General features: G+C 50.2%; 1 protein-coding gene across 13 annotated transcripts in view; it reads right to left on the bottom strand.

Annotated features, from left to right (window-relative positions):
- Positions 1–6,408: 6,408 nt before the first annotated feature.
- TCF7 (transcription factor 7) overlaps positions 6,409–22,440 on the bottom strand; it is a 34,126-nt gene continuing 18,094 nt past the window's right edge. For 2 of the 13 annotated variants that reach the window (XM_070234328.1, XM_070234321.1), the window contains exons 4-11: positions 16,871–16,982; positions 15,938–16,028; positions 14,360–14,452; positions 12,991–13,110; positions 12,360–12,522; positions 12,141–12,248; positions 11,559–11,607; positions 10,106–10,365 (exon numbers count right to left, since the gene is read on the bottom strand). In XM_070234328.1, the coding sequence (XP_070090429.1) occupies positions 10,244–10,365; positions 11,559–11,607; positions 12,141–12,248; positions 12,360–12,522; positions 12,991–13,110; positions 14,360–14,452; positions 15,938–16,028; positions 16,871–16,982 (858 nt within the window). In that variant the 3' untranslated portion in view covers positions 10,106–10,243. Of the gene's footprint in view, positions 9,028–10,105; positions 10,366–11,558; positions 11,608–12,140; positions 12,249–12,359; positions 12,523–12,990; positions 13,111–14,359; positions 14,453–15,937; positions 16,029–16,870; positions 16,983–22,440 lie in introns of those variants that run through there. The other 11 variants (XM_023617691.2, XM_023617692.2, XM_023617690.2 and 8 more) reach the window with 11 other exon arrangements.

The raw sequence follows: 22,440 nt of genomic DNA on the forward strand, positions 1-22,440 counted from the left end.
GGTGGTAGATGGTTTGCTTTTGTGTATTTAAATGTGTCCCTTCACTTAATATTAAATGTTTATGTGCGGTTGTTTAGCTGGAGAAGACCTGTAGGTAGTTCACGTTCTAGCTCACTGGAGGCTACAACATAACAATAGGGTTTTGCTAGACTTCTGTCTCTTCTAATTGTCATTGATATATTTCGCTAGAGCCAGTGCCTCAGTTCTTAGCTGGTGTACTTAGGCACACAAAACTGCACTGCTGTTGCTTCTCGCCTCCCCCTACAGTAGAATGAAGTTTTCTTGATGGTTTGAGATGGCTCAAAATTTTTTTTTTTTTTCTTTCCTCCTTAGGCTCCCTTTTCTTTCTTTCCCAGCTAGCGTCATCTGTATTCATATGCTTACTGTGTTCTCTTCATGTTTATTGTGAGCTATTGTGGCTCAGATTGTTACTTGACAGTAGTTTGCCTTTACTCCTTCATCTCTTATTTGTCCTAAATCTACCTTATTTAATGAAGTCCCATATGCTATCTTATATGAATTCCCATTTGTTGTCTGTACCAGAGATAGCAAACTACAACCTGTGCGGGGTGAAGTCCAGCCCACAGCCTGTTTTTGCAGTCTGTGAGTTAAAAATTGTTTTTACATAATTTTAAAGGATTGCTGAAAAATATACACACAGAGACTATTTGAACAAAAAGCCCCAAATATTTATTCTCTGGCCCTTTACAGAAAAAGTTTGCCAACCCCTGACTACTGCTGGATCCCTGATGCCCTTTACTTTCAGAAAGTGAACTTGTTTTCTATTTGTCCTGGTTTTAGTGGAGAAGGTAGCAGAGTTCAGTCCTACCTGGAGTGTCTCATCTGCTAATTCCAGCTATAATGGTCAACTCTTGGAAAAACTTATCCACCCCAAGTATATCCCTAGCAATATCATGACGAACACAAATCTTTACTGAAAGTCCAGGATTATTAGCATATGCTGTGTTTAGTTTGGATAAGAAATAGCACCTTCTAGGAAACAGGACCCTATTACTATTAGCTCTCAATCTGTATAACGCCCAAGAATTGTTAGAATTACAGGACTAAATAACGTCGCCACTGATACTTAAAGGATACTGGGATCTTTCTTGATAGGTAAGATTGCGTGGACAGACAATATAGTAGTTTAAATTTTTGTTTCCTTCCTGACTTTCTGTAGACTATGGCTCTAGTCTTTAAACAAACAAAACGTCCTGATAATCTTAAACTCTCATCTTTAATAGAGATCTGACAGCTTATCCAAGAGAAAATAGGACATTTCTGGACATTATATACCCAAATAAATCATAGGCATGGTGTTAAGAGGCCCTTCAAGCTGGCTACAGCACTTTTTTCTCTCTTCTTTGCTATATGCTCACTATTTCTTTAATATGTCTACAGAGAATTTCCCAGGTTCTCATCTTATCCAGGGAAAGTGAGTGGCCCTTTCCCATTTTCATAGTAGCCAACCTGTCTTCAAAGATACACTCACCCCTGCCTACTCTCTCACTTCCCAATTATTCTAAATTTATACTGCGGCATGAGGTCATACTGTAAGGCTGGAGTCTTGCCTCTGCCCCTCAGTGCCTACATGGCCTTGGGCAAGATGGAAATAGTAGCTACTGTGGTTCACAGGTCTGGTACAGTCTGCTTTGTATTAAGTGTTCCAGTACTTAGAGGGCACTTGATGGCAGCACTTAACCTGTATTTAGCAGCACTGCTATATGAACTCTTGTATCAAGAACATAAGATCCTTGTAAAATGCATAGGACATAATGAAAACAATAGCTATTTTAATGCATAGGAGGGGGAAACTGGTGATAACCTTGTTTTGGAAAGTGGTTACCGATGATGAATGATGAAGGCTCTCTCTAAGTACCGGCATAACTTAGGAGAGGGAAGGAAATCTTTGCTGATTAACCTCAGGGCTCAATTAGGAAAAGCCCTTTATATCTCTAGGAAAGAGAAGAGGAGGAAGGTGTTTCACAGGTTTGGGTGATTGCTGGCTAAGACTGAAGAATGTTTGTCACTTTCCTCTCTATACACAGAAAATGCATACCTGCTACCTGCAGTGTGATGCTGTTGGTGACGAAGATTCCTCTCTGACAGTTCTTTGGCTTCTCAGCTTTTCATTGACTATATCACTTGTGATTGAAAAGTAAACCAAACTTCATTTGAATGTTAGCTTATTACTTTCCCTCACATTATCATAGACTAAGGATGTGCCCCCTCAAACAAATTCTGATAATTCTTACATTGTAGAAGCAAGTTACCTCTTTTGAAGTGCTGTTGCATTTTATTTGCTCGCCTTTATAAGTCTACTTTAAGACACAAAGTAGGTTTTGCTTTACAATTTTTATGTTTTTCCAAAGATTGACAAGGGCATCCCTTTAAGTTACAGATCTCTGAGTGGCATAATAGCTGTGATTTGTTTGTTCTACAACTGTTGGAACATACCAGCTGTTGGAATTAAGCAAGATCTATATTGTAATTTGGTGGGCTGCTAGGATTTCAGCCCTCTAACATGATGTCATGGTTATGCTGAGCTTAGCCTGGAACTAGCTCAAGAGGGAGGAGAGTAACAGTGAGTCACTATGGGCATGTGACTCAGGGCAGGCAGATATTCCAAACCACATGATCTCTTAATTTACCTAAAAATTGGCTAATCCTCTGGTCTGTTTTCTGATCCAAGGTAAATTAAGAAGAAATTAGATAGGTTGCCCAGGCTCTTAATAGGGCATTTTGAACAGGGATAGAAAGTGGCTTCCACCAGGAGAGAGCAGCAGACCTCTTGCTCTGAGCATTATTTACCTTATCCACAGCCATCAGAATCCAGTTACCTTTTGAAGCTTAACTTATGCTTGCCACCACTTCCATTTGAAGATCTTTCTGATTTTCTTTTTCTAAAGCTCAGTATACATTCAGGTGGGAAGGAATCAAACAAATAAATGTTCTCCCTACAAAGTTGCTTGAGCTTTAAAAAGATGATAATCTGTATCTGGATTTGTGTGAAAACTGATTTCCAGCTTGGAAAGCAGTAGAGAACAAGGGAGAAGATTGCAAGTAAAAGGAAAGCATATGAATGGTTGAATTCCCTAAAGTGTAGCTCCTGACTTCTTTGTAGGAAATGTAAGACATGGTGGCCCTCTTGGCACCTTTTTGTGTAGTTAAGGAGGCAAGGCATAACGCTGCTGGGAGGGGATGAATAACTCTAATAAAAATGCTCCTGAACAGAACAAGATTAATGAGCAGATGGGGGCTACAGGGCTGGAAGGGTCTAGGAAAGGTTCCATGAAAAGAAACTAATGTGGTTTCAAAAGTCAAGTTGATTTGGTTGGGGGTGGAGGGATGCCCAAGGTGAGGGGGAAAGCAGTGCCCAGTCTGGAACTAGCAGCAGGAGCTTGGGTGTCAGTAGGTCTGCTTGGGACTATAGGCTGGCAAGAGACATTAGAGCCAGATTGGTTACAAAATTTTTGTGACACTCTAGGAAGAGTATTCATCAGACCCATGTTAGGCAGTGCAGTTTTTGAGTATTTGAACTAAAATTTTTTTTAATATTGAACTAAAGTATTCTGAAAATGGGGGGTTTTACAGCTAGAGTCCGGATAACTTTTTCTTGTTACTGTTATTTAAAATGACTACCTTGAAAAAGCAGAATGAGTAAGACAACTGGATGTGCATATTAAGACAAAGAATGGTGTTAGAAGTAGTTTAGAACATGTCCCTTGCCCCAAGATTGAGCCATTTGGATACCTAAGCAAGGTAGACTGAATGTCCATCCTGTTGAGCCGTCAGTGGAACCGAGCATTGTTGGTGGCATAAAGATGTTGGTGAAGGTGCCCTTGTTTGACAGATTTCCAATGTGGAACACTGTTTGAGTGATAGTCTCTTAACTTGTGGATGACATACTTGCTGCCTTGCAGTATTGTGCACTGTTGGCTACATCTGGTCTTTGTGCCAATACCAAGAGGCATTTTGTGGGAGGAATATAGTTGCTCACAACAACATCTGCTTCCACATCTCTAGTTCTCATTACCTTCCGACACCACTCAACTTAAAATTTTCAGCAAGTATTTACTGAGCACCTAACCTGCTATATGCCAACCTCTTCTTGCACACTCAGGATCGGCCTGCTTCATAAAAGTGCTCACTTTCAGTACTTCTCACCTGTATGGTACAAGTTCATATTTGTCCTTTCTGTGCTGAATGTGCCATTTCACAGTCTTTGACTCTTATCTGCTTTAGATGTTTTGCAGATATTTCTGTCCCAGGACGCTTATAATAAGGAGGGGTGAGAATACAGAGGGCTACACTCAGAAAACTATATTGAAAGGAGTTTCCAGAGTGGCTTTTTGTGTGTGTGTGTGACTTAATTCCTCCTCTTCCATATCCCCCCAACACTGACTGCACATGCCTGAAAATACAAGACTTCAGATAAAGGAATGAGAGAACACCTGGAATGACAGAGGAAGACCTGGTCCAGAGCCCCTGGTGAACGTGAAAGAAATGTCAGCCTGAACTAGTAACTATCTCCCATATAATTCATAGCAGCTAAAATATACCTTTCTTTGTATTGCTAGTGACCTAACTCATGAGGACTGCTAGAGATAGGATAGTTCCTACCCCTGGGCAGAATTTGCCCTTTCCAGTTAACTCTATGCCCAGTCCCATACTGTCCTTAACAACTTTAAAATCTCTCCTGACCTGAACTAGGCTTTTATTCTAGGGAACTGACTTAGGGAACATCCCCATCTGTGTTCACTGTTTTAAAACTCCCTGCTGGGGGCCGGCCTGGTGGCACAGTGATTCACATATTCTGCTTCGGCGGCCCAGAGTTCACCGGTTTGGATCCTGGGTGTGGACCTATGCACCGCTTGTCAAGCCATGCTGTGGCAGGCGTTCCACATATAAAATAGAGGAAGATGGGCACAGATGTTAGCTCAGGGCTAATCTTCCACCAAAAAACCCCAAAAAACTCCCTGCTGTGTGACTACATGAAGTTAGGGCTCCTCTCTGACCCCCACTGCCCACTGTGGACAGATAGACCAGTGGAAGTCTTAGCTGCTCCAGACCAGTAGAAAGCCCAGGAGCCTAAGGTAAAAAGAGGCCCGTGGTGATTTGAGATCTGAAACAGGTGGTGATTGGAATAGTTGGGATTGGGGAAGTTGACACAATCTAGGAACCAGGGTCTGCTTGGATGGCCAGCTCTGTTTCAAAGGACCCTTGGTGAACTCTTAAGGCTCTGAAGAGATCTGAAAAACAGTCATGCTAGGGCAGCCTTTCTAACCTCAAAGAAAAGCCAGTTTAGCCTTTTTTTTTTTTTGAGGAAGATTAGCCCTGAGCTAACTACTGCCAGTCCTCCTCTTTTTGCTGAGGAAGCCTGGCCCTGAGCTAAGATCTGTGCCCATCTTCCTCTACTTTGTACGTGGGACGCCTACCATAGCATGGCGTGCCAAGCGGTGCCATGTCCACACCCAGGATCTGAACCGGCGAACCCTGGGCCGCCGAGAAGCGGAATGTGCACACTTAATTGCTGCGCCACCGGGCTGGCCCCCAATTTAGCTTTTTTATGTAATGAATTAGTTTTGGGTCTCAAATCTTCTACTTTGATACATAGGCCTGGAAAGTCCTCGTTACCGTTGACCCTTCTGCACTTTTTTCTGCTTCTCTGCACTTGTGGCCTTCATAGCCAGGCTTCTTGTACACCGAATAGAGCTGGGCAGCAGTGCTTTTGAGCCATTCAAAAGATATTTACAGCTCAGAAGAGTCTAGCTGTGGGCTTCCTGTAAAAGGGGGGAAACACCTTCAAATTGGGAGACTTGGGAAGGCCCTGCTAGCGTGCTGTGCTGAGCCCTCACCAGTATCCTCTGAGCACAGGAGGGCAGGGGGAACAGCTGCAACAAAGGGTCAAGGTCTATATTTCAAGCACATCTGCCAGTTGTCTAAGAATGTGTAAGGGAGGTTGGGGTATCTTGTCTCAGAAAACAGGGCTGGTTCTTGGCTGCACTGAGGTAGTACTGGTGTGGTATTTGAAGTTGAATTTGGGGCTGCACCCCTAAGTCACCCTGTGGCCTCACAGGAATGTGCTGGTATAATCTGGGAGGATTTGAGTTTCTTCTTTGAAGTCATTTTTTTTCCAAAAGGCTGGTTTGATTTTAACAAAGTTGCCAAAGCCCCCCCTCTGCCCTCACATACACAAAGAGTACATTGTTCATGTACCCAGTGTACTCTAAATAAGACACCAAATCAGATGCAGCAACCCAGTCTTGCATAAGCCTTGGTTAGAATGTAGTTTTTTGAAACAACTAGGCCAGCAGCCAGAGAAGGATTCTTTCTTTAAAATGGGACAGATGTCCAGAGAATAGCTGTTCTCCTCTAGCACCCTTCCAGAAAAAAGCAAGTCTAGGATTACAGCTTCCAGTGGCCTACTTTAAATAGACACTACTCTGGAAGATGACTTTATTTATAAATATTTTTAAACATAAAATCCAAAAAATATAACTCAGTGAAGTGAAAATTACAATGCATGATGGTGGCCCAGTGGCTGGCTGTTGAGATACACTTCTCGCCCGACATTTGTATCTAATGGTTGATTCACCTATTGAGGTGGCTTTATGACACCTTTTACATTCATGATGGCTTTCAGGAAGTTAACAGTATATTTTAACATGATGGAAACTGCTATGTAAAAAGGAGGTTGCAGATTTATCAAACTTCAGAGATTTTGTATAAAAATATGAAGACACTTTAAGCACCTTAAAAGACAGACAGTCTTTGGGAGGGAAGGGTGGTATTCAAATACCTTCTTGTGGGTTTTATGATGATACCAGGTTATAAAAGACCCTTGTTTGCTCTTGTTTTCCTCAAAACAGGATATGTACTTGTGGGTGTTTTCTCTCTCTGCCCTCAGAGGAAAATGGAGCCTGGTGGTCATGTGCACCTGTTCCTGGTTGGATTGTTCTAGGGTCTGTGGGTGGCAGTTTCCAACCCATTCTCATATGAGTACTAGGGGGCAGACTGGCCAGCACCTGCACCAGTTGTGAGGTCAGGATTGAGGGGTTAAGGGCAAGGCTTGGAATGGGAGTTTATACCCAGCATGAGCCCAGCTCTCAGGGTTGGGGCAGGGCTCAAGCCCCTTAAGGGGAGATGACAATAATAATCTCTGGCTTCTATAGGTTGAAAATCTTGAGAACATGTGTACCATAATAGAGAATAAACCCCAAGTTTCATGGCTTTGGAGAAGAAAAGGAAAGGGTGTCATGCTGTTACTAAAACAGCTTATTCCTCAGGGTGAAGCTTTTGAAAAAGAAACCCAGTAAAAAGTATCTTTATTCTCATGTTAAAAAAGTTTCTATGATGATGCATTAACAATACAAAAATATTTTGAACACTACAATGGTCCTTTTTTCTCTCTTGACTTCCTGCAACACTATACTAGAATATGTGATCTTTGGATTCTGAGAAACCAGTGGCTGAAGTAGCAACTTAAAGGCTTTTGTTGAGGGGTGTGTGTGGGTACAGGGACGGCCCTTTTTCTTTGGATTCAGGCTATGTACAGTGAGGAGGAGGCAAAAAACAAAGTTAAATTAAAAAAAGATTTGTTTTTTAAGGCTCAGGATTGAAGCTTGGCTCAGAAATGGGTTAAAGTAGGCTGTGGTGGAAACTCACTCTTCACCACTAGAGGTTTTCTGGGCTCCTTGCTTTGGTTGTAATGGTCCTCCTTCCTGCAGCCCCATAGGGAAACTGAGTTGGCCTGGTTTCATGCTGGAAGATAGGCACTGGCTGTCATGAGGTTTGGTTTGCCCTCTCTTACAACTGCCCAAGAGCTGGCTAGACTGACGTGAGTAAGCTGGAAGTGGAGCTGTGAAAAAGGCTCTCAGAATGGGCAAGGATATACACTGGATTTTGGGCCATGACTTTGAACTGTTGACCGCAGCCACTAGTGACTGGCCTGGGACTTTGGTATCAAGGCTTCTTAGGTGGTTGAATTTCTCAGGAAACATTTCCAAGTAATTTGAACTAAAGCCAGATACCCCACCACCACCCACACTTGCCTGATCAGGTAGTGTCAGGTTATTCATGTTGCCTAGGGTGATAGGCCTAAACTTAATCTACTCCATTCCCGCCTCTTCTTGCAAGCTGAGAATGTGGCAAGAGGCTTTGTCTTGTCCAGCTTATGAATAGCAGCTGGTTTTCTGTAAACAGGGCTTCTCCAGGCCCTTAAGAGAGAAGCACTGTCATCTTGAGTTTTGTGGTTGTGACCATGCTCGCATGTTGTTTGATAAACCAGCTCATTCTTGGTCCATGAAGTGTCTGGTGTGGGGAGGGCACGGCAGTGGTGGGGAAGCAGAGTAGGGAAAGCAGGTGGGCTCAGTCCAGCCCATCTCTGCCCTAAAACGGAAAAGCAAGAGAGGCAGGGGCATGTGGCTAGCAAGACAGATGGTGAAAAGAATGGACACAGCTGCCAGGGGCACAAAAGGTGCCCTTAATCAGATGGCACAACACAGATCTCATTCCCACCACTCAGAGCAGTTTGAATTGATGGCCCCAGGTTCAGGCAGAAGTTGTGCAGCCTCTGAAATCTCCAGGGCCTGGACCCTCAGAAGAAGTTAGCAGGGCCCCTGATCGGTTTCCTCTCGCTTTGGGGCTCTGTCGCCTCCTTTCAGAGGGTGGGTCCCTGGAGGAGCTCAGGTGTCCTGTGCATGCTAGGCTGCCTGTCTCTGAGATTCCTGTTGTTGTACCTGTGTACTCTGCGGGGTGCTGTGGGAGGCCTGTGGGGGCCCAGGGAGTTGGGAGGCTGAGAGTGGCTGAGAGACCTGGTGATGTAGGTGCTGGCTCTGCGGGACTAGCAAGCAGTTCTGTGGGGAAGCCGGGCAGCAGGAGGTATGAGGGCGAGTCCTGGGGGGCTGGGGACTCGGGGCAGCCTAGAGCACTGTCATCGGAAGGAACGGGGCTGGGGCAGCGGCCTTCTCCGGGTAAGTACCGAATGCATTTCTTTTTCCTCCTAGGAATAGTGAAGAGAGTTATCTGTAAATAGAGGGTGAATTCATAGTCATACACCACAACCAAAAAATACCGTCCTTGCACAGGCCTAGTTGCCCTTCTTGTCCCCTCTCCCCATGACTTGCATTATTTGCCCATACCTTCAGACCTGAATTTCAGCACTGCAACTCTGCAGGGCCTGGCCCAGACCTGGACCAGGTGCAGTTCCCAGCACAGCCACAAGGTGGCACAGAGACCTTTTGTAGCTAGGTCTGTGGGCTGCCTCCTGTTTTCCAGGGGAGCCATCTCCTAATCTGGGCCTTTGAGCCTCTGCTTCGTGTTAGTGGGGCTCACCTATTCTTACCATCTTAGAGTTCTCTGAACCACAATTTGTCTCTGAGGAGTGTAGAATGGATGGAAGAGGACCTCCTCCGAGGACAGGGTTGCCTCCCATCATGTGTATATACACATACATACTCCCTGAATTCCTCTTTGCCCTTGGACTGGGAGCATGGTAGGCATTCTGAGGGGCTGGAAGAGTATTCGTTAGAGTCAGTGAACTTAAACTGGAGTAGCCTCAGCCTTAGCCCTACCAGGTCTGGCCTGAACTAAGCTAGGCAACTTTAGCTACTTGGTAGGTATACCACCTTTTTTTCACATACACAGGTATTTCTCTGTTGTATGGTAAAACACACAGGTTTAGTGCCACAGGGCCTTATGATAGCCCAGGAGTATTCCTGCTCCTCTCTCCCTACCTCTTCAGCCCTGGAGTCTCAGTAGGCAGAAGATAATGAGTCACATGGCCACCTGGCATCCACATTATTCAGGTTATCTCTAATCACCTTGTTTTTCTTAGATTTAAGGGTTCAGGATGAAATAGGCAGGGATCCCAACTTGAAGAGGTGAGTGGGAGCTGGTGGGCCATGATCACATTTAGGCCTTGGAACAGGGGTTCAGGCCACCTGAATGGTGTGTGTGAGATTTGTCTGCTGAGGACCTGTTAGCCCTAAATAGCACCCGACCATCATTACCAGAAGACCCTAGGCACCAGAACTATCTTCTTGAGACTGCCTTTCCCTTCCCTTCTAAAACATTCTGTCTTTCCCCTTCCTTCCACCTAGACCCAACTGATCTTCCCCAAAAGCTGTGTTCAGTGTTCACTCCCATTTTTAGGAGGCATGGCCTCCCCAATCTGTGGGTATGCCTGGGTGCTGAGGGGCCAAAGGAGGGCTGCAGGCCCAGCAGAACTTGTACAGGGAAGTCAGGGAAGCAGCTTGAAGCAGAGAGGATAGTGGTGGGGACAAACCCACCTGCACGGACCACACCAATCCGTCTGCTGGTTGAGGCCAAAGCGAGCACGGCATTTCTTAGGCGAGCCAGGGTCTACTCACAGCCATGCCAGAGGAGCAGAGCAGGGCAGAGGGTGAGCAGGCAGGCAGGCAGCAGGGCAGAGCAGGGCCCAGAAAGAAGAGGTAACATCAGTGTTAGCCAGTCACAGATACCCCGCAGCCCCCACAGGCAGAGTGAGCCTCTCCGTGGCACAGCCAGCCCCCGTGGGAGCCCTAGGGCCCAGAGCCAAGGTATCCGGAAAGGTGGGCACCCAGCTGGGCAGGAGAGGCAGTGGGAAGAATGGTGGGGTTGGGAAGGGAGGAGACCCTATCAGGCTGCTCTTCTCTGTGGCTTATGGGGCCGCTTGCAGCATGAGAGCTGCAGGAGAGGAGCCCAGGGAGGCCCATGGGGATCCAGCGTCTTCTGCCTTAGGGCTACCCAACCCCCTGCCCATTTTATCCAGTTTTTAAAAATTATTGCCAGTGCCCAATCTGCCTGACCCATATCTTCTCATGCTGTAGTTTAAGCCTGTTCTACACATAAGATAAAGGCCATTCTTCAATCTCAGAAAAAATGGCTGAGGACTCTGCCTTGCCCTAGTCCTAGCCTCTAGCTTCTGTGTGTGGTGGCAGCACACCTGAGAAAGTGCTTCATGGATGTGAAGTCTGAATTACCAGAGTTGGAGCAGGAATTCACCCACAGGAAGGAGACCTGTGGCAGGGTGTGGGCTCTCTGGATTCTTATGCAGAGCACTTTGCACTGAAAAACGGTTGGGGTGGTGGGGCAGTGACAGAGAAATTGCCGGGCATTAGCCATCAGGCTGTGAGACTACTGGGCCTAGGCATGGAGCCTGGCTCAGCCTTCAACTGGACAGCCTGCTGCCCACCTCAGCAGAACTAACCAGGATGCGGTGTTTGAGTTTAGTATTAAATCATATGCTCAGTTCCTCACTAGTTTCTCTGGCAAAGGCTAGCTATGAGCAGGGCTAGCAAAGGTGGCGGGGGTGCTGTGGGTCAACATACCACTGCTACATGAATTGGCTTCTGCTGGTCTTCCCTGGGACCTAGTATAGCTGTTCCTCACATGGGGGTTTGACTTGTGAGATGCAGGCCTTGTTTCTAGAGGGCCCAGGCCCTCAAGGTTTGTGGCTGAGTACTCTGCCCCTCCTCCCTCTTGGTCAGAGCAGGGCTGCTTGTCAAGTGGAGGCCTGGAAAGGAGTCTCCATCACTGCTGAGGGAAGGCCTCACCTGTGTTGGATTCTTGGTGCTTTTCCCTTGACCGCCTCTTCTTCTTCCCCTGCGGGGAACAAAAGGAGGGATGATCAGATCTGGGAGGCAGATGCCATAAACCTAGTAAGCGAGTGGCTAGGACACCTGCAGGCTTATCCCTAGCTTGGCTGCCACTGGGATTCCAAGCACGCAGTCCCCCACTACCTGGGGGCCTGGTGTTTCTTGATTGCAATTCTTGCTAGGTTACCATGGGGCAGTTAGGGGCTCCTCTCCTCCCTTTGCCATGCTGGTCTCCATTTTGAATGGAGATGGTGACTTCCAGGCCCCTTTCTCCCCTTCTGCTCATGTGGCCCAAATACTGGGTAACAGCCCTGAGTAGGGTTAGAAAACTGGACGTTGGCCTACTTTTAGGAGCAGCTCCCCTTGCTTGGCTCTCTTCTCCCAGCCATGGGAGGCCTTGGACTCTCCACTCCACCACCTTCGCTCCTTAACTGTGCCTTCAGAACAGTAGTCCTGCCTTCCCTGCTGAAACTGTGGCCTGGGGCATGACATCTTGAAGGTTCCCCTACTGGCCCCTACTGTATGTTGTTGGTCACTTACGTAGTTGTCCCGCGCTGACCAGCCTGGGTAAAGCTGCATGTGCAGCTGCCTCTCCTTGCGGGCCAGCTCATAATACTTGGCCTGCTCTTCCCGCGACAGCGCGTGCCACTGCAACGGGGAAGTGGGGGGCAGGTGTGGTGCATCAGGGAGTCAACAGGCTGCACCAGGGTCAAGATGGTCAGGAGCTGCCCCTGCCAGCCCACCTGCCTGTGGCCTTACCCTGCGGCCCAGAATCTGGTTGATAGCAGCGCTCTCCTTGAGTGTGCACTCTGCAATGACCTTGGCTCTCATCTCCTTCATGTACAGCATGAAGGCATTGAGTGGCTTCTTGATGGTTGGCTTCTTAGCCTCCTTCTCTGCCTTGGATTCGGCCTGTGTCTTCCTGAGAAACACATGTTCAGGTCACTCGGGAGCCCCCACAGTGTCCACCTAATGCTACCACCCTCCTCTAGTGTATGTGTAAGTGCATGGATACTAGGGTTTTGTAAATGGAATCCTTTTTTCTGAGCTGCCCCAAAATGGATGAGCAGAGCTAAGTAACTTCATTACAGAAATACTGCAGCTAAGTAAGAAAAGTACGTGTGAAGATTTCTCTGCCCTTCCCTTGCCTCGAACTAAATCCTTGTTCCCCACCCTACCCACTCCCTCTTGCTTCTGAGAATCAAAAAACAGTGGTCATTGGCAAGAGCCACGGACAACCTGACCAGAGGCCGCCTCTGGCAGTCCCTGGAGCTTCTAGGCAGCAGGCTTTGGGCCTGGTGGGAGGAATCCCAGCTGATGAATGAAGAGGAACCTGAGATCTGCTCACCTATTCCCCACCCTCCTCCCCACTGTGTGCCTTTTCACTCACAGGGTTCGGTCATAGGGCTGCAGCTCCTGCTTCCCTGAGGGGGGCACAATGGCTGGGTGGGGAATGGCTGCGGGGTGACCAGGTACGCCGGAGCCTAGCATCAGGGATGGGTGGGTGAACCTAGAAGCAGGAGGGGAGTTAACACTGAGCCAAGGTAGGTACAGGCCAGATGTTTGGACACAAGGAGGCCCCTCCACAGTACACGAAGACAAGTGAACAGATACCCCACCCCCATTAACCTGCACACAAGTACACAGAGATACGTACAAATACCTGCTCCCAACACGTTACACAGACACATTGTGAAATCTACACATACGTCATTCAGGTGGTTACTAAGTCCTAAATACCTTTTGAATCTGTCTCCTCACCTCTTGCCCTAACCAGTTCAGCTTCATGAGCCTGTGGCTGCCCTGGGGGCTTCCTCACTCTTCTGCTTGACCCCTCCAGGACTCCCTCCACACAACAGCCAGAGTGACCTTTTAAAAACACCTGAGTACTCCTGCTGAAATTCCTCCATTGACCACAGAATAAAACCCAGCCTCCTCCCTGGGGCCTGCACAGCCTTGCATTACCATCCCTGCTGACATTTCTAGCCCCATCTCTTCCCCTCTGTTTCCCATCACTCCCACCCCCAGCCATCCCCAACTACTGCTGTTCCCTTTGTCCCCCTCGCTCAGAAAATGTTACCCTTTTCACGAAGCTCTTCCTGACCCATCAAACCTGGCTGGGGTCTCCCTGGAGATTCCCCATCACCCAGATAGCTTATTCAACTGCTGGTGCTGTGTCACTACCTCCTGTCCTGGGCTGTGAGCTCTGGTACAGCTGGAAATGTCAGCTGAATTCTTTGTTCCATACTTGGCATGGGTGTGTCACTGAGAGAATGACCTAAGTGAAGGGATACACATACACACACACCTCCCACTTCACTTTCTCGCTGTTCTCTAAATACCATTCTGCCCCTTGCTGCTTGCAAGGTGTGGTGTCCCTGAGCAGGCAGCCCCTAAGGGCCAGAGGTTGGAGACACATGTAAAAGGTGCTCCCTCAGCAGGGATGCAAAAGAGAGGTGAGTGCACATACATCTGCACACAGGCTGACTCACATACGCACAGAGGCAGGAGCACAAGCACATGTGTGCACGCACTGGCTGCTCTGTGGTGCTCTGCTGCACAGTATGGACTGGGTATAGGCCTCTTGCACTCCCACTGGCTTTATTCTCAGGCACAGGGCAGCAGGGGGCTGCAGAATGACAGACAAACGGATGGACAAGCAACTAGCACAGGGCAAGCAATGGCCTGGGCATGGCCTCGTGGGCACTGAAGCCTGGGCAACAGGAAGCAGGAGCCCGGCTGCAGGATAGGGGACTCACCTGGGGTAGGGGGTGCCAGGGGCTGCAGTGGGGGCAGGGAAGTGCTGTCTATATCCGCAGGAAGGGGACAGGGGGTAGAGAGGAGGGCTGGGCCTGTGGTTGGGAAAGACAGCTGTTAGCAGTGTGGCTACTGGCCAGATGTGGGGAAGGACTTCCCCACCTTTCTTGGGCCTGACCCATAGTGTGAAGACCACTCCACCTTTGGGTTTTAAGCATCTGCCACCAGAGGGCACTGTGCTGCACCAGTTTCCTTCTACAGGCTTGTACTGGTGCTTAAGGTGTAAATGGCAGCATTTTCCTGGGACCCAGCTTGGCAGGACCCCAGGTCCCCTCCAGCCTTGCCTCCTGCAATTTCCTTGTCAATACAGGGTTGATACCTACACTAGGGCCTTTGCATCCACTGTTGACACTGCCAGGATTGTTCTTCTACCCCACTTTGCCTGCTTCAACTCCTGATCATCCTTCAGGTCTTGCTTGGCTAAATGACGCTTTCTCCTGAAAGCCCTTGAGATCCCAAGCTGAATGAGGCACACTTCTGGGCTCCTACAGTTTCCAGTCAAAGTACTGCTAACATTGCCATGTAACTGGCCTCTTGCCTGGGTTGCGCACTAGGTGGACTGAGTTCTGAGAGGACAGGGACCTGAGGATCAGCCAACTTCAGCAGTGCTTCTCTGGTGCCCAGAAGCCTGCCTGGCACACCTGAATCCTGTAGCTACTGGTGGGGGTAGTCCTGATTTGTATTCAGAGTGGAGCTTTGTTCAAGGAGAATCTGGAAATGCAGGAGTGATCTGAACATGGATAAAGGGCAAGTGGAAAGGGGCACGCAGGCCCCAAGCTGGGCCTCTGGCCTGCCCTGCCTTCCTGGGAAGCCAGGCTTTCCTGCTGTTTGGTGACTGCCCCAGCCCAAAGGCTAAAGACCTGCTCAGGTCAAACTGCAGTTGATGAGCAGAGAGCCAAGTAGCCTGCTGAGGCCCAGCTCCAGTTGAAGACAGGCCCTTTGACCCACATTGGGCCCAGTGACTTGAGATCCAGGCTGGCTTTTCTTGGCCCAGCCGTAATAGACTCTCCAAGCAGGCTGGCCAGGGGCTTGGGCTCAGATGGTCACCAGAGGGGCAAGGAGGGACCCTGCCCCTCAAGCAGCTCAGCCAAGAAAGGGACCAGCCAGCAGCAGGCATTAGGGCAAGTGGAAAGTATCCCCCTGCCCACCAGGAGGCTGAGAAGCAACAGCCTCTCTTGTGGCCAAATCACGCTGTCACCTCCTTGCTCAGGCCTACCTTTTCTTCCTCACATACTCATATAGCCCTGAGCAGCCCAGGGTTCCCCCATTCAAGTCTCTTAGACACTGAGGCAGAGTTCAAGTGTGACAGGGCTGGGACCAGGAGCCAGGTCTCCTGAGGCTTCCCAAAGGGAGTATGTCAGGCTACCTGGGGAATGAATAGAGCTGCCGGCCAGCCCCTCGGTACCTATATAGAGCTGGCAGCAGGGTGCTCAGCACAGAAGGATGGAGGAGGAAAATGGAAGGTTAGGTATGGGTCCAACCAGCACAAGATACCCCTTTCCCACTGGGCCCACACTCACCAGCTCACAGTGTGGGGGAGCTGTCCCATGCTGCCTGAGGTCAGGGAGTAGAAGCCAGAGAGGTCAGGAGTCTGTAGAGGTCTGTGAACTCCTACAGTGGAGAGAGGCTGAGTAAGTAAGCCAGCCTGACCCGGAGGTCCACTTCAGCTAGTTACTGCCTTCTAGAGCCTCCAGTGGGGCTTCTAAGAACCTACTCCCCTTTGCTAGAGGACCAGACACACTGGTTTGTTCAGGACTATCCCAATGTGATAATAGCACCCCTTTACAGGCTAGGGAACCAAGGGCAGAGGGGTTGGGTGACTTGCCTAAGGGCACTGGCTGGGCCATCGGCAAAGTTGAAGTCATTCAGGATTGGGAGGCCAAGCCTTGCCACGCCCTGGTCCACTGTTGGTCTGCAATTGGAGCCTTTCTGCTGGTGGCTCTGGCCTGGCTTTCTGAGCAGGAGGCAGGCCCCCTGGGCTGGGGGAACCTGGCCTCTGGGGAACCAGGACCTACCCCTCCCCCCAAGGTTGAGTCAGCAGGTTTCCCATAGCCCACAATGGCTGATTTCAGAATGACTTTGCCTGAGGCTGAAGTGAATCAGCCATCACAACCACCACTTTCCATTTTCTCACTGTGGGGAGGGAAAGGCTACAAGTTTTATAGTTATCAACTTTACACAAATGCCTGCTTCCATAATGGCGGTGGGGGGGTGGTCACTCAGGATTTAGGCTCCTACTTCAACTGGAAGCCTTCAAATTTTGACCTGACACCACCTCCCCCAGCCCTCTGGCGCCCTCAATCCATCTTCCTGGCAGTTTCTTTGGGCCCTGAGTTTACACAGCCCCAGGTACTCCAGGTGTAAAAAGGGGCCAGCCACCCGGTCTCAGAAGCTGGGGACTTGGCCCCCAGTCTCTGCATCTTGTTAGGCCCCTCCCCATCCCAGGCCCATACCTTGCTTCTGGCTGATGTCGGCTGGTGCAGGTGTGGGGTGTGGGCTGCTGAAATGTTCATAGAGAGGAGAGAGTTGGGGGACACCGTGGGCGGGCTGACTGGCCTTGTTGTGCTGAAAAATGAGAAGGAGGATGGGTGAAAGTGGGGAGACCTGAGGGATGAAGGCACAGGGCTGGAGGCAAACATATAGGCAGAGCCTCATTTAGCTGTGTACACGCAGCCCAACTGTCAAAGGAAAGTGTGGTGGTCAAAACCACAGGCCTCATGGGAGGGGGCTAGCCCTCAATCAACCCTGTGTCCAGTGGCCCTGCCCTCCTGCCCACCACCCCCTAGACTTTGCCCAAGCAGTCTCATCTCCTAGAGAGCTTCTCAGTCTTTCTGTGCATTTTCTGAGGTACATCTCCCCTGTCCAGGAAATTCTTCCTTCCTCCTGGTCTCATAGATACCCCAGTTTCTCTGAGGCAGTATGGCTTGTCTGGGGGGCTGCTCACAGCCTCTGGCCCCAGACATCAGGGCATGGTCTGAGGACCTGGTGTACCTCAGGACAGCCTGAAGCTTTCTTTCCTTCTCCTCCAGCCCCCAGACTGGGGGTCCTAAGTCTGACCCTTTGTCCCATCTCAAGCTTAACAGGATTTGCTGACACAGGGAAGCGCCCCCCCCCAGCCCTCTAACTCAGGGGAGGTGGGGCCAGGTGGGGCCTGGCTCTCTCCAGGGCCAACTTACCCAGCCCCCACACTTCCTGTTTCCTCAACACCGCAGGACTCTTACTTTTCACACTAGTCACATGGATCTGTCATGAGATGACTCAGTCAGGCTGGGAAGGGGGCTCCCCATGCAACCAAGCCACAGGGAGTTGCTGCTCAGGGCCAAGGCCCAGCTCTGCATATCCTCAGTGTTCACCTGCTCAGACAACTGGAGACATCACCTACAACTGAGGCTCAGCTTCCACTCAGAAAAGTCCATCTGTGGGGATGCTACAGGTTGGGAGCACAGATGAGTGACTTCTGACACGTGACAGAAGAAACAGAGGACATCTTTGGAGTAAGACAGTAATGAGAGGCTGTGGCCTGGGCTCCTTCTCACCCTGTGGGTGAAATTTCCCACTGGGTGAATTTAGTTAGACTCTTTAATATCTCTGCACTTCAGTTTCCTCTCCTGTGTAATGGATGGGGTTCGTGATCCCTTCATTGCCAGGTCTGGGGAAGGTTAGGGTAGCTCAAGGTGAGGAGGCCTGGCACAGTTCCCTTGGCACTGGCTGTGGGGGATCCAGGGTGAAGCCAGAAGGAAGGCCCAGTATGAGCCACATCGTAGCCAAGGCGTGAGGCTCCCAGGTGGGCACAGGCTCCCACAGCTCCCAGCACCAGACAGCCCTGGCCACCATCTTCCCCCATTGCTGCCTCCAGAGGAGCTTGAGGCAGGTGCTCACACTGCCAACTGTCAGTCCCCTGCCATCTGCCTTCCATGAGGAGCCTTACACTCCAGGGCTAATCAGCCTTCCTTTTGTCCTCAGGCAGACAGGGGTTGATGTCTCAGTAGTGGTAGCTCCTTTGCAGCTGCATGGATTTGGCACCACAGCCCCTTCCTCAGCCTGATGCCTCACCTCTAACCAGAGCCCACCACAACCACCACCCGCCGCCGCCCCGACCCTGCCCGGCCTCCTCGGGCGGGCAGGAGAGCCTCCTCCTGTCAGCCCCAGGGAGGGCGCTCCACTGTGAGCTTGAGGAAGAGTCGGCTGAACACGTTCAGATCCTGGCTCTAATGTGTAGCCTTCCAGAACTTAACTACGATATCTGAGCATCCGTTTCCTTGTCAAATGGAGATGGAGATGATCATAGGGTTATTGTGAGGATAAAGCCAGACAATACCTAAGAGCTCAATTACTCAGGTGTCAGGTAATGAGGAAGGGACATGTAGGAAACCCCTCATTCACCTTGAAGAGCCTTCACAGGTGCAAAGGAAATGCTACTCACAGTGCTTCCCTAGCCCTCTGGTGCTGGACCTCACATGGGCCAGATGCTTGGCTCTGATTATGCCAAAGGGGGTTTGCCTGGAGATGGCAAGCATGACTGGAAGCCCACTAGTAGCATCACCTGGGCAGGGCGCTGATGGGGCCATGCTGTCCCCAGGCCTTGAACACTGTGACTTTCCTGTGCTGTTCTAAGCCAGGCTTCCTGAGTAAGCTGGGGGAGGCTCATGCCACTCTCAGGCTTTCTTTTATCCCCAGCACTTACTCTAGACACACCTGTGACAGGTTGAGGGGTGTGTGAGAATGGAAGTTGGAATGTAGGATCCTCAGGCCTGCAGGTGGCTGGCAAGAAAAAGAGGAATGAGCCAGGACAGCTGCTAGGTGTGTGGATCCATGTGAAATCCTTCATGTACTGAGTATGTGCTACATGCCAGGTACTGTGCCAAGCACTTTGCAAGCCCAGTCTCATTCCCACCAGGGTACCAACAGACTTCCATTTCTCCCATCTGTAAATCCTCCCCCAGCTACCACCTCATGTCTCCCTCTCCTTTCCTACAAACCTCATCAGAGCCATTCGCTGCCTCTAGTTCTCAGCTCTTGTTCTCTCTTCAACCTAGCCATTGTGTTGCCTCATCACTTCACCAGATGACTCTTGTCAAAGTCACCATTGACTTCCATGCTGCAGAACTCAGTGGTCAATTCAAAGTCTTCATTTTACCTAACCTCCCGGCAGCACTGGACACAACTGATTTCTCCCCCCGACTTGAAATAGTTTCTTCACTTGGCTTCTAGAATGCCACACTCACTTGATTTTCCTCCAGCCTCACAGGCCACTCTTTCTCAGCCTTGTTTCTGGCTCCTCATTCTCCTCCTGACTTGACCTGAGATTGGTCCTCAGCTCTCTATCTACCTTCACTCCCAGGGTGCTCTCATTCAGTCTCACAGCTTTAAAGGTCTTCATCTGATGACTCCACAATTCTATCTCTAGCCCCCACTTCTCCTAGGAACTCCACCTCCAAATGCCTACTCATTAGTTCTACTCAGAGGTCTAAAATGCTACCCAAACTCAACATGTCCAATTCAGAACCTTTGACTTCCTGCCCCAAACACTCCTCCCCATCTTAATGGCAATCCATTCTTCTAGGTATTCACATTGAAACACCTTGGAGTCATCCTTGACTCTTCTTGTTCTCTCACATCCCACATCCAATTTGTCAGCAAATCATAATGGCTCTACTTTCAAAATATATCTAGAATCCAACCACTCCTTCCTTCCTCCCTGTCTCCACCCAGTCCAAGCCACAGTCACTTCTCACCTGGATGACTGCAGCAGCCTCATGCCCCCTCAGCCAGTCCTGCGTCCAACAGCCACATGGATAACATCACTCTTCTGCCTAGAGCCTCCAATAGCCTTACCCAGGCCTACAAAACTGTACATGATCAGGCCCCTACTCTCTCTCTGACCTCACCATTACCTTCCTCTCTCCTCCTTGCTCACTATGCCCAGGACTTCCCATGGGTGCTTCAGCCTCTGGCCTCCTTCTCTAGTTATTCCAGTGATAATTTTTAAGTGTGCCATGATGCGAAGTAGGTTAGGAAGCCCAGCTCTAGGCTCACTGACCTTTTCACAAGGCCAGTTTGCCCCTTGTAAAATGAGGATGGAATATCAGCCCTGCCTACCTCGTTGGTCAGATATGAAAATCTTGCTTTATTCCAGAATTTTTTGGAGCAGAAGCCAAGGGCCTATGAAGTTGGGAAGCGTCCTGGAAACCTCTGGGGCCTTTTTATCCTGATGCGTTGCCAGGATAGTGGTAGCTAGACAACATCAGCCCTCATGGCAGGCAGGGAGACCGAGCCTCAGGGCCCATTCCCTCAGGAACCTGGGGCCTTGGTGAAGGCATCCCACCATTCACTGCCTAAGGGTACAAATGCCTGGAGTGATGGCCCAGCAGGTAGAGGGACCCACAAGTCCCTCCAAACCAGGGGGCTTTCGAGTCTAAGCTTCTCTTTCAGAGAAGGCCCTGCCATCCAGCCCTGGCTCTGGCTCTTTGGCCCTCAGGTTTGTAAGCCTGGCTGGTGGAGTGGGCAGCTCCGACCCTGGGAAGTCTTAGGAACAGAGCCTGGGGTCCAAGGTGCCACTCTAGGAAGACAGTCCTGGAGTCCCACCCTGCCAGGGGTGGGGTGGGGTGGGTCTCTGCTTCAAGGCAGGAGGGAGAAGGTGGTTCCACAGCAGGTTTCTCAGCAAACCACCCTCCCTGGGGAGGGCTAGCTTTGGCCAGGAAGCCCTGGAGAGCCCTCTCGCCTGAGGGAGAGCTAGAGCTGACAATCCTTGGCCAGGCTGGTTAAGTCCCAGATTGCACCACAGCTCAGGCTAGGCCTGGGAAACCTCAGAATTCAGCTCAGCCTACAGCCTCTGGCCTGGTACGTATGTGCGTTGACAAGGGTAGTTGGGGGGCAGGGGGCGGGGGTTGCCTGGTGGGCAGAGGGCTCATCTTGTCAGCCAGCCTTCCCTTGGAATGGGGAAAAGCCTCATTAAACAGGAGTCTGAAGCCAACCACAGAAGAGGTGCCAGGTGGGCAGGGGTGGGGCAGAGAACCTGTTGGCAGCTAGAGGCCCTCAGGTGGCCAGGGCTCCAGGGCAGGGCATTGAGGGCCTGGCCAGTCCTTCCCACGTTCATGCAGGCTGCCTCTGAGCCTCACTTCCCAGCCGCCCTCCATGTGTGGTATTGGTAGGCAGGGGGAACCGTCTGGCACAAGGCCCTGGTGCCCCATGCCCCCTCAGCTGGTGGAACGTCCCGCTCCAGAGCCTCAGCACAAGGCTGTCCCAGGGCCAGGCTGCCCAGACAACAGGGTGGGATCGCCTGGGGCCTGGTGTTTGTATGGGGAGCCTAGTGACTGGAGTTCCCCTCCTCTCCTCCCGCTGATGGTGACTGTACCCAGCCTCTAGTGAAGGGAGACAGGCCTGGGTTGATTGTCCCTACCAGGCCCTGAGCATCTCCATGGCACAACCTCATCTCTCTTACCTCTGAGGGCAGTGCCAAGCACAGAGCTGGGCACTCAGTAAGTGCTCACAGCATGGTGGAATGTATAAGTGAGGGATAGACGCAACAGCAGTCCACACTCCTTGATCAGGACCGCTGTTCTTTGCCTTTGCTGCAGCCCCCTCCCCCGTCCTCTCTCCAGACCACAGCACTCCAGGATGAGTCCAGGATTTTTGTGTGTGTGTGAGAGGAAGATTGGCCCTGAGCTAACATCTGTTGCCAATCTTCCTCTTTTCTGCTTGAAGAAGATTGTCGCTGAGCTAACATCTATGGCATCTTCTTCCATTTTATGTGGGATGCCACCACAGCTGGCTTGATGAGCAGTGCTGGGTCTGTGCCTGGGATCCAAACCTGCAAAGCCCAGGCCACCAAAGCAGAGTGCATGAACTTAACCGTGCCACCGAGCTGGCCCCAAGTCCAGGATTCTGAGACCTTTGGGCTGGGAGGCCATGCCTGCTATAGTTTAGGCAGAGGTGCTCCCTTCTGCTACTGCATTGCCCTGACTGCTCTTCCCCACGCCAAAGTCTGTTGGCCCAAAGGTCGTCCTCATCCTTCTGAGATGTT

This window comes from Equus caballus, chromosome 14 (genome assembly GCF_041296265.1).
Source record: "Equus caballus isolate H_3958 breed thoroughbred chromosome 14, TB-T2T, whole genome shotgun sequence".
Taxonomy (NCBI): Eukaryota; Metazoa; Chordata; class Mammalia; order Perissodactyla; family Equidae; genus Equus; species Equus caballus.